The following is a 12,449-nucleotide window of genomic DNA, read 5'->3' as shown; positions in this document are numbered from 1 at the left end:
GAGAAACCCACAATGTCCTGCTATTGGGAGATTAACAATGAACCCGCTTAACCAAAGTCCCACTTGACATCCTCACTCCAGCTCTACACAATAGTCTCACCCTTTGCAATGATCGGCTGGCCTTCAGGAGAGAGGAGATGACCTTTTTGCTCTTGCGGGAGGCGAAACTTCATGCAAGCCACATGTGTTAGCGGAGAGAGATGGAGGGCCACACAGAAAGGAACAGGAGCCTGGGCAGTTGTACAATAAGTTTACAGGAGATCATAATTGCATACTTTGCTGTGCTCATTTAGTGGATGTGGGCAATTACAGGGATTTTGAGACCCTGTACTTCTATTCTTGCACACGCAAGGCCTTATGTCACTGCCAGACGTCTTGAAGGGCACGCAGTCTGCGGTGTCTTCAACTTCTTCTCCGATATGTGAGAAACACAGATGCGCTTCTGGGCTACTTGGCCACAGGATACTGTTCACCAGTGTGCTTTGAACAATCCCTCTTACTTTGCAGTAACCAGAAATTAGTCTTGTAAAAATAAGCAAGTTCATTTCACCTACCCTACAATATTAAGGACCAGTTGGGGCACTCTCCTGAGACTTCAATAAGGTAAACTTGACTAAAATAATTGCATGCGTTTGTAGCACCTAAAATATGGGGCATCTGGATGCTTAGCTCTGTTATGGTCGGAGAAATATTCCTTTTTTGGGCTAACCAAGTAAATAAAGCTCATGCTTTTTTAAAAAATGTATTTTTTGTTCTGCTATAGTTTCTTGATTTTTCAAGTTGAGCTTTTGTTGCTGAAGGTCTTGTCTCCCGTTCAAAGTTGTTTTCTCCAGGCGGATGCATTCCCCCAGGATGCAATCTGTTTTGCTGTAGCTCTGAAAATCTCTCTCCCCCCCCCCCTTACATTCCCAAGACATACTCTTCTATGTAGACCACATTTTCTGTATCAATTTGTTTGGTGAACAATAGCTTTATTTCAGGTGAGAAAATGCCCCTCCGGCTGGTTTTTGGAGGGGCCTCATCTTGAATGTCATGTAATTCAGCCTTCCATACCAGTGGATTGTCGTCTTTTGGTGTAAGAACTAAGGTAGTACTGACTTGAAAATGTTTCTTGCTAACAAGTTCTGAGTTGTACCAGGATTATAAGAGTGCTGATTGATCTTCCACATTTTGAGTACACGGAAACCTTCCAATGCATCAGATTTCTAAAAGTAGTATTAGACCATGCTAGAGCTCGCCTTCAAGGGAAAGTAAATGCACTCTACATATACTTTCGAGGCGCATCACTGGGTAGTCTTGTGTAGTGCGAACTGTTTCAAAGGCCCACTCTGCTAGAGAGTCTCCTCTGCTTTGGCAGGAGTTCTGCCAGAAATTTGATAGCTTGTACTTTGGCTGCAGTGCACACATTCTCTGCGATACTTGTTGGCCTTGAAAGTAGATAGAATACCCTTTTTCAGTGGCACAACCCACTGGGATCCTTTTTCTTTTTTGCTCTGTCCTCTTTTATGGCTTCATTTGTTTGGTTTCTTTGGTTGATGTATGAAGGTCAACATATTAAGAAAACATTGAGAATCAGTGATGCACAATCTTTAATACATTGCCTGAGACTAATACCAAAACTATTTTTTTTTTTTTTTTAAAACTTTGTTTATTCAGCTTGGTACAACAGGCACAGTCAGATTACAATAAAGCATGTAAATACAACGGAAATGCAAAGGGGATCGCGTTCATCGCAGATCAGTATGGTACAATTGAAGAAATCATATAGGGTAGTACAGGGAACAACGTATACCGATGGGGGGCACATGCGAGGACAGATCAAAGACAGTTGGGAGAGAATCATGAGTCATCTGGAGCTGAGGCGAGAGAAGGGTCCGGGGATGCAGGGACAGAGTCGGTGACAGTGGAGGACATGTATGAGTGGAATTTTTGCCATATGTTCCTAGGTCTGGAGTGGGCGGGCTGTTGCATCGTCCAGGACTCCTCCGTGTCAGAGGCCCACGTGACTGCCCTGAGCCACTGTGCGTGAGTAGGGGCGTTCGGCCGAAGCCAGCAGAGTAGGATTGTACGCACAGCTAGTAGCATACAGAGGCTAGCCAGCCTCCTGGAGTCACGGTGAAGCTCTGGGAAATCATGAAATAGACACTGCATTGGGGACGGGGAGATGGGGCACTCGAGAATAGATGAGATAGTGGAGCATACTGAGGTCCAAAATTGGGTGAGTCGAGAGCAAGACCAGATCATGTGTATATACCCCGCCTCTTCACTGCCACATCTCGGGCATCTAGGGGAGGAGTCACTTGACATACGGTGTAACCTAGCCGGGGTATAATGGAATCTGTGGAGCACCTTAAATTGAATTAGTTTGAATCGGGAGTTAAAGGAGATCAACTGAGTGCGTGCACACATACGGGTCCACAGCTCATCAGATATTTCGGAGCCGAGATCTGACTCCCAGGAGTGCCTCAGTTTGGAGAATGCGGGGGGTGATCTGGTTTGGAGCAGGGTGTATAGCCTGGAGGTTTTTCCCCTCATAGGAGAAGGCGAGGATAGTTCGGTAATTGCAGGTTCATCAGGTGGCAATGCCGGAAAACCTATGTATTTGCGCTTGAGTACTCCACGGAGAGATGAGTATTGGAGCCAAACGGAGGGTCTCCGCCTAAGGCAGGCCGGGAGGTCGGGCCATTCTATAAAGTTTCCCTGTTTGAATACGTCACATAGTAGTTCGTATCCCGCCTCGGCCCATGTGCGGACCACCGAGGGTGGGACATGTGGGACTTCTGGAAGGAAGTTCCAAATTGGAAAGTTGCCGTGAAAGGGGTGAATGATACCCAGTATTCGCCAAGATTTATGTAAAGCTAGGGATGTGCAGGTCGTGGGATCCAGCGATTCCGACAACACCACTAGAGATCGGATATCACGGTCACTGATCGATAACCTTTCCAGTCTGACGTGGGGGGGGGATCCGTTACATTGAACCAGTGTGCAGTGTGTTGGAGTTGTGCCGCCAGCCAATAATTAAGGAAGTCCGGAGCTCCAAATCCTCCAGCCTCCATGGGGGTGGCAAGGGTCTTGAGCTTTAGACGGACCGCGCCTGAGTGCCAAAGGAAGGAGTTGAGGCTACGTGTCAATGATTGAAAGAATTCGGTTCCCGGCCATAGCGGTACATTCGCAAATCTATACAGGAGTTGGGGGAGTACCACCATCTTCAGTACCCCTATCCTGCCCGCCAGCGAAATCGGCAACTTGGCCCAGCCCTGTAGTTTGGTGGTGAGGTTTGTGAGGTATGTCTGATAATTCTCCTCACGGACCCGTTCGATGTGACGAGCCACCACTATACCCAAGTAGGTAATTTTGAATTGGGCCCAAGCGAACCCCATGGTATCCGGGGGGGGGGGGAAGTGTGCTGGGAGTAAGCGGGAAGAGAGTTGATTTAGAGCAATTAACCGTGAGACCGGAGATGTGCCCGAAGAAGGCGATGTCCTTCAATATTGGGGCCAGGTTGGTCTCGGGGGAACGGACGAAAAGAAGAGCATCGTCAGCGTACAGGGAGACTATGTCCGAGATACCAGAAGTACGCAGACCCCTATGTGCATGGTTTTGGCGAAGCATGTCCGCGAATGGCTCCATTGCTACAGCGAATATTAAGGGGGAGAAGGGGCATCCCTGTCTAGTGCCCCTGGCTATATGGAAAAGAGGGGAGCAACGGTCCTCTGTGCGGACTCTGGCAACAGGATTAGAGTAAAGTAGCCTGACCCAGGAGACAAAGGTGGGACCGAATTTACATTTGTCAAGTACCCGCCAGAGATATCTCCACGACACCGAATCAAATGCCTTTTGCATGTCAAGTGTTGCGGCCACTGCATGTACATTCGGGCTCACCCTACTTATAATGTTGAATAGCCGCCTCAAATTCAAGGATGTGGAGCGGCCTGGGATGAACCCAGCTTGATCTGGGTGTATAATATGTGGCATGAAAGGGACAAGTCGAAGAGCAAGTGTTTTAGCGTAGATCTTGGCATCGCAATTGATCAGGGAGAGTGGACGGTACGAACCGCATTGAGTAGGTTTATTGGGTTTTAGTAGGACTGTTATGGTGGCTTCGCGCAACGAGGGGGGAAATTGGCCCAGTTCCACCGATTCGTCCCATAGCGCAACTAGACGGGGGAGTAGGAGTGACTTGAAGTGTTTATAGAACTCCACAGGTATACCGTCTGATCCCGGGGATTTGCCTGAAGAAAGGGAGTCTATAGCCTCCGAGAGCTCCTCAGGGGTGACTGGGTTCTCAAGAGCTCCGGCGGTCTCAGGAGAGAGAGCCGAGAGGGGAAGATTATCGAGGTAGGCATCGATTTCTGCATCAGTGGCTTTATCTGATTGAGTATATAGAGATTGATAGAAGGAGAGGAATTCAGAATTAACATCTCCAGGCAAGGTGGCCAGGGAGCCATCAGGTCTCTCGATTCCAGGAATGGGTGGGGCACCAAGCTCACGGCGGAGGAGTCTAGCCAGCAGGCGGCTTGGGCGTTCGCCCTCCCCGTATCTCCTAGCAAGTCCAGGGTTATCCAGAAACTTCAGCTCACGGTCCGCGAGCGAGCGGAATGTATCCAGCTCCGAGCCAATTAACGCGAGGGTTTCTGGGGTTTGGTCTAACGTGTATTGGGTCTCCAATGCCGATAATTTGGCTTCGCTAGCTGCAATCTCCCTCCGAATAGTCTTAAGGATACCATTTTCCTTGGAGAGGGCGATGCCTCTGATGTAGGCCTTAAAGGATTCCCATACCAAAACTATTTTGAGATGTTTTATGCTCAACACATTTTCAACTGTCCTTTTGTGAAACTATTTGATTGGCCTAGCAGCAGCAATCCTGGTATTCTGTGGCATGACTAGAAGAGCCAGGTTTGCATAATGGAGAAAAAATATTGAATTTGTTTTAATTGGCACCATCACATTGTGGAGGTGCATTCAACAGGTTTTTATGTGTTTACCTCTTTCGCAGAGTCTAAATTTCACCTCTGAATAGTAACAAAAGGATGCTCTTTTAACCACTAAAAGGCCAGGACAAGGCCATCCACATCCTGGGTTTGCTGTCCATGTCCTTGCTGCCAGTGCTCCAGATACGATTTATAGGTGGGAGTATTTTACTTTGAGAGTAAATGCCTTTTCAAGGTAAACGTTACATACTTTTTACTCTCTTGCAAAGGAGAAAACTAGCATCCAGCTGACGCGTTGATTGTGTATGGAAATGATTCTAATGTGTCAGTAGTCCACATTGTGACGGAAAAGCAAGTTTCTCTCACAATTAACAGATAAAGCAGAGTGAAGTTGCACCCACTCACCAATGGAACAGATGTGCACCAAAACTCTGAGCTTTCTCTGCATCTCACGGTCAAATGTTTGCCTGACAGCCTTAAATCCTTCTCATGTCATCGACAGAGCAAGTTGTGCTTTCTATTACAGTTACAAATTAAACCTTTACATTTTTTTGTTTTGTACAACGCTTGCACTGGCTGGAGTGTCAGCTTTTGAATGTTAGAATTGTAATCTTGAAGATTGAAAGATGCTATGAACTTTGTGATTGGTGTGATGGCAATGACTCAAGTGTAAGCAAGGGCCTTGCTGCCACCAACCAATTATGGTACCATTTACCACATTGGCTCCAAGTAAGGTTAGTGGATGTTTACACTAGACATTCCATACTCCTCTGTGCCTCGTATATGGTTTTGATGCGCATTTGTTTTATACCCTTTTTATAATAGGAGTGTTAATTGTAAGAATTATTTGCCTACACGAGTGTATGCGATAGGCAACCAAAACAAGATTAAACCTGAAAATGAATAGAACACATTAGCAATAAAACCATACTTTTGTAGTAAAGATGTCTGGCTTCAAACAATGCATTACATTTGAAGAAGGTATTCTACACACCAATATGAACGAACACACCACACATCTGCATTTTGATGATAAAGGAACACAACACAGGAACATCGACAAATATTTGTGTAATGCAACCATGCGGTCACTTAAAGCATTTGTTACAAAGGATACTTCCCAATGGCAACTAAGCTTTCCTTTCTTGTTGCTGAGAGGACCCCAACAATAGTAAAATAAATATGCATGCATGATGGTCCTCCCCACGTATCTACAGACACACGTTAAAGAAAGGAAACCTTTCATTATCGCACTGTCATGTTGCTTTCTGAAAGCCTAAATGTAATTTCAACCAGGCAGATACAAATCGAGGTGTTCTGCGTTCTATCAAGTTACCTGACCTTTGCTCTGCCCTGTGCTCTCAATTAGTGCATAAATGAAACAGACAAATCTGGTGTGATGGTGCTGGGTTTGTAAATGCAACCGTATCTCCGTGCTAATTGCCTTTTCAGGGTGAAACATTTCTCACACTTTAACAATCAAGTCATTCACCTCTCCCCAACTACATTTTGTGTACACCCACATTCCTAGCATAACTGATAGTATTTTTGGTTACATGTGATTTTTAGCGAATTAAAAAATGACACTTTTTAAACTAAACATTTAACTTTTTATTTTGGGGTCTGCCCAAGCCCCCCGTTTCCCTTCGTTTTTAATCACACCCGTTTTAACCCCTTACTCCAAATATATTTAAAACAATTCTGTATTTTCTTTCTGCAAAAATGTTTAGTAAAATCACTACATACCGTATTTTAGTTTATCTGTTCAATTTTATTTAGATGCTCGGAACTAGTCTTATGTCACTGTTTGTTTTTCCTGGTGTAAACCCGATCACGCCGTTAAGCACTTGTTGCTGTTGTCTGCTCGTTTTAGTTGCTCATCACACTGGTATGTTTGTGCCATGAATGCAGCAAGGGTGCTCTTTTTATTTTGGTGTCCTTTTTTAATCTGTGTTTTTGTACCGTTGGTTTGAGTGTGCTTTGCTAAAAAGACAAAGTGCAAGAACACGTTGTTACTGCCAGTAAACTATTAAAGGAAATGTTAATTTCTAGAGTGAAGGACCATAATGGGGCTGGAATATGGCTTGTTTGTTATCTCAAACAAGGTATGCCATCAGTTGAAAAAAGCTCCTGTAAAAGTGCATGCCATGTTTTGAGAACGCAAACATTGAGGATTGAAATGTACTTTTCTTTCTTATAAATATTTTCCTATGAGTGAAATAGGCTCAAGGTGCAGAGGGCTTTTGAAGTGGTGATTACAACTGTTAATGGTACTACCTTGCTATTATAAGGTGGCAATAGCTGGTAAACTGTCACAATTTAAGCATATGTCACTGACTAGCTAATTTTCTGATGCCAATACAAGAGCCTAAACTTTAACAAATTCAGTGCAAGGAACAGATGTGAGGAAAGGTTCGAAATTTACAGGAACTCGGCTATTTAGCTACTGCTTGTTTCCTAGACGAGCCTGGTTAATTTTTTTAACATTTTTTTATTTAGCATCAATTGGTTTACATTAAAACCTTAAATGCAGAAAAAACAATCAAAATCAAAAGAACACCACTTTAAATAAGAACATTACATATAAAAAAAAAACTGCTCAAAACTCCGAGCCTGGTTAATTTGAAACCAACAGCGACCAGGAGCTACTTTTGGCTCCCCATGCCTACTGTTGCAGAACAAACGCACCGATTTGAATTTAACTCTGTCCATTTGGGACAATCTATGAACAAACATTGGGGCATATTTAGAAGACTTTTATAGCATAAGGGGTCATAAATAAATGGACAAAATGAAGTTTGCATCTTTTGTGGTAGTTAGATTTGCGGAATGTGATGTACTAGCTCTTAGTTCCCCAGTGGTTGTTCCTGGTCACTGGTTCATGCTAGATACCCAAGAGTTGCATTTTACTTTTGCTTATCCAACCTTAATTTCAATCCCTCGTTAAAGATAAGTGGCAGCATTGTAACCACACAGTTTGTTGTTGCTGCCTGATGGAGCTAGCTCAAAGAGATCCCTCCTAGAAGGGTGAGTTTTGGAGTGGGTAGGTATACCCACATCGATAAGCGTGGTCATTAGCAGTCAATGGGTGGGCATGAACCCCAAATGTCACCAACAAGCTTTGATATGTCACTCCTCGCATCCCTTCTCGCTCCTGCCTGTAATCCTTTAGCAAGAGGGTTTGCTCTCAATTGCCTAAGCTTAAAAACGGTATTCCCACCATGACTACTGCCATTACCCTATTTCTCTTCTAGTCCACTGGGCAAGCAGGAAAAAGTGTGTGGTAGTCTGCCATAGACTTGTGAAAAATACTACTTCGAACGGAACAAGGAAGGGGCTAAGAATTGAAGGCAAAGTAATGAGCAAACAGATGGATGAAAAGATAATTCTTGCTTTTGGCCAAGTCTCTGTTTTGGACCCAACCTTGATCTGGGTTCTAATCCTCCTATTTCCAATCGAGCAAAACATCGATCTTGTGCAAAACCGATCCTGTTCACCAAACTCACAAACGCTTAAAACAGACTTGGTAGTATTGTTTAGTGCTATAATGAAACCAATTGCTCACAGGAGTGGCTGAGAAACCGATAAAGATGGCTGTATAATCGAGTTACTGCTTCTTCGGAGATGTAAACGCTTGATTCCAGGAACAGCTGACTCGGATATAAATATGCCCTACCATGGCTTTATCAAGGAGCAGTGTGTAGGGCAAGGTTTGATGCAGCAGGTAACTCTTTGTGATTGACGAAGGTAAAAACGTGTGCCAGTTGAAAGGAGCTGCCCCTGGCAATCCATGCCTGTGGGGCCGATTCCCTGCAGGGTGACGAGCATTGCATGGCATCTGGAATTGAAGATGCAAGTTTTTTTTGTATGGCGAGTGCACAGCGATGTTCCGTCCCCTGGTTGTAGGTCTGGATTGGGACACATAGATTTGGTCCCAGACTTGGTTTTTCCTTAACTGCCAAGGCTGTGGATCTCGTCTGTGCATGATGAATGCTTGAAGCACGCATGCTGTTTTGTTTCGGGAAGGGAGCGATGGGGATGGCGCATTGCTTTCGTTGTTTCAAAGACGGTTTGAAGTAAGAAGCATCATTTTTAGGTATATGATTCTTGAATGGCTACTTAAATCTTGTTTATGCTGCTACTAAGGTCTAAGGGAACCCCCTCAGTTTGGGGAGGAAGTGATTATTTGAGGATAAGCCAGTGTTGGCTATTCCTTAATTGATTGTCCCTGGCTAACTTGGTGAATGGCCCTCAAGAAACCACTGCAATTCCCTCTGCTTGTACATCTAGTGCTCTTTTCACTTGAGCCTTATTACTCTCATCTTTTCCCCTTTCTGTTGAGCGCACTGATGGGCTGGATTATACCTCTAGGAAATGGTAGGTATTTGTTAATCTCCTTGCTTTAGATGGGGTCTTGCCTACACTTGCCAAACCCCAATCCCCTTCCACCCACCTTTCCCACTAGACAGACGCCATTATTTTTCTTACCTCATCGTAGGCTTCCCTGACCTAATAAAGTGCACTTGGCGTTTGCCATTTGTACTGAAGTGTTTAAACGTTGCAAAGTGTTCATTAATGCAAAGGGCATACTACACCATGGTATGTATGTTTTCTATTATCAAAGTGCAAAAGATGAATCCCATTTGTTTTGCACAAATGGTCCATATCATTAGCAGTACATGAAATTATAAATATATATGATTTTTGCCCAGAAGTCAGCCAATTCACAGGTTGTGTTGCACGGTTCCATCTGCGAGCTAATACATTAAGATTTGGGCACATTTTATAACGTGAAAAATGTTAGTAGGTTCTGCTTTTTCTTTCCTTCCTGTCTCGCCCACCTGAGCATGCTACATTGAAAGGGAGGTTGTAAATTAGTCTTCCGTTAGTGGCTATTTCTACATTGTGAAGAATCGGGTGTGCAAGGGTTGTGCAGTAGGCTTTTGAATAGTCCTACTGGGCTGACGTTTTACTGAGCCAAGCAATTACCAATGTGTCTTCTTTTTTTGCAAGTAACCTTGAAGGGTCATTGGTCCAGTGCATTGCATACTGGATCTTTGTTATAGCATGGCTTTATGTGGCAGTAATTTTCACGTTAGGCAGCATAGTTGTACCTTTGCTCTGGTAGTTTTTCCATTGCCCCTGGGAAGTGGGTTGCTGCGAAAATGCACTTACATGTTTTGTTCCCTGACATCTTTACGAGTTAATCTTGGGTTCTGTCACATCTGGCAAAAAAATAAAACAAATCCTGGAAAACGAGTTTGTCTGGTATTGGTGTAGACTCTTACAAACTCCATGCCAAACTTTTTTGGCATGGAGTTTTGCATCAGGCGATGGCAAATCCTGTCGAAAAATAAACCTGTACCTTTTTATAGATTCACATGTTCTTGTAAAAGAAATCCGCGTGGACTTTCTTGCCCCAGGTGGACTAATTGCTTTGCTCCATGCTCACTGGAAGATTGTACTGTTAAGCACTGAAATATTCTTTCATGGTTGAGAAACAAAGCAGTGTCGCAGTGATTTTTTTTTTTTTGTTCTCTGAACTTTGCTTGAGTTCTTGGAGGCTGGTTACCTAGGAGACAGAGCCGAGATTGGAAACTGGGAGGTGCTCTGGGAGTAAAATGTACAAAGCAGCACATTGAAAGAGCTGACTAAAGCAGCAGCTGCTGCTGCTGCTATCGCTGCCTCCTGACACGTCTGCTTCTCACCACAAGATGAAAGGGGGCATTGGGAGGACGATTGCAATCGCGAATTCAAAGACACCAGGGCTCTGGATTTAGACACGGACAGTTCTCAGAAAATTCATCCTGCAGAGCCAGCTTCTAAAAGGCAACGTGCTTTTGGTTTGCACAGGAGAAAATGCATGATTTATGCAAGGCACAAAGGTAAAAGAAAATCGGTTGTTGCCACCTTGCACCTGTTTGCCCAAGACTCAATCTCACGTTGCTGGGTTGATGGTAAAAGAAGAAAATGCGGTGATAAAGGTATCTTCGAACAGAAAGCAAGAGCCCACAAATTGGACCCCTGACTTTTGATGAAAGGAGAAATCCGACACAGGTGATAATTTGAAAGACTCGTGTATCTCCGAACTATCAGGTTCTCATGTCAGTTGTGCTACTAAAAAAAGAACCCTGGACAATTGGAATATGTCTCAACCAACATGATTTTAAAAAGGTGACACAAAAATATTATATTATATATTGAACATTTTCCATTGACAGGATGTAAAGAACTAACATTGAAATTTGAAGCTCGAATGAGTCTGACCAGTGGTCATAGATCTTTTTATCTGAGAAGAATCAAGTGCAACATAAACAAAACCGTGCTGCCTTACATAACAAAGTAATCCTACATTTAAAAAAAGTATATATTTTGTTTTGGGGATTTCGCCGTTTTGGCTGCGCCACAGCCCACAGACGCCCTGATGCCTGTGGGCAGCAGCGCTATATAAATAATAGATTTTAATCAAACAAAGATAACGTGGGGTGTAAAAAGAATAAGGCCTCCTTCACATGCCAAATAGAATCAAGAACCATATGAAGCCTTTTTAACTGTCTTGTGGAGGGAGCGGTTCTTTATGTCCTGTTGAAACAAATTGTTAATCAGTCTTGGAACCCAGAGACGCACCTTACTTCTGGTTAAGTAAAGCCAGTGATCAGACCAGGCCCATGCTGAAATAATTTCACCTAGCAAAACAGTTGCTTGTAGCCACATTCCAGTTTGTGTTGAGTGCTGTTACAGCAAGCGCATGCTAGTCTATCCGATCACCTGCGCTGTATGGATAGCTGTAAAACATGTCTTCTTTTCAGCTACTAACACAACAAGGCAAGCAAGATAGCATTGTTTGCTCTATAAAGCGAACCTAAGAATAGATTTCTTGTTTTTTATTAATGCGCTACCGGGACAGGCCACCTTCCTAGGTCTGCCACTGTCCATACAAACCTGTCTCTTGGTCCAAGTACAGGGTTCGAATTTGCAGGAAGCTGAGAGCTAATTTAGCTCCTGCTTCTAGCCTACGAGAGGCTGGTTAGCTTGAAAGCAAAGCAACAGCTACCAGGAGATACTTTTGGCTCCCCAGGCCAACCAGTGCCTTACAAACATGCATATGTGACATTAACTTGAGTTTTTGAGAATGTTAGTAAATACAATCAGTATACATTTAAACATAATGGATCATACGTAATGGGACAATATGTAAGGTTTGCCTCTTTGCTAAGGTGTAACTGTCCTCTTGTAAATATTAGTTTGATGTGGAGTGGGAAGTTTGAAGCAGCCAATACTAGCACAGCACAAGTCGTATGGAGAGAGGTTGTGGAGGCCCTCCAAGCAGTTTCCTGGATGCTTCTCTGTCTGGTGTGCATTGGATGTTTCAGAACTTTTTTTCCTTACCCCCCTACCCGCCAAAGACCCCAGAAGGTAGAAACAAACTCACCTGCAACCACAAGATGCAACTTGGTTCCCTTCCTCTTGTAAATGCCATCCAAGCTTCCAGTTGTTCACATATGGCAAGGTCTATGA

The 12,449-nt window shown here is 43.9% G+C and overlaps 1 protein-coding gene across 2 annotated transcripts in view; it reads left to right on the top strand.

The window, feature by feature from the left end:
• LOC138567554 (zinc finger protein 84-like) overlaps positions 1-12,449 on the top strand; it is a 440,340-nt gene that overhangs the window by 29,132 nt on the left and 398,759 nt on the right. Inside the window, exon 1 of one of the 2 annotated variants that reach the window (XM_069645889.1) lies at positions 10,983-11,105. The exons of the other annotated variant lie outside the window; for it this stretch is intronic. Within the exon in view, the coding sequence (XP_069501990.1) occupies positions 11,034-11,105 (72 nt within the window). The 5' untranslated portion in view covers positions 10,983-11,033. Of the gene's footprint in view, positions 1-10,982; positions 11,106-12,449 lie in introns of those variants that run through there. 2 annotated transcript variants of the gene reach the window in all.

This window comes from Ambystoma mexicanum, chromosome 2p (assembly GCF_040938575.1).
Source record: "Ambystoma mexicanum isolate Mex_15411 chromosome 2p, UKY_AmexF1_1, whole genome shotgun sequence".
Lineage (NCBI taxonomy): Eukaryota > Metazoa > Chordata > Amphibia > Caudata > Ambystomatidae > Ambystoma > Ambystoma mexicanum.
Note: the sequence above shows the minus strand (reverse complement) of the source record. Positions and strands in the feature narration are given on the sequence as shown.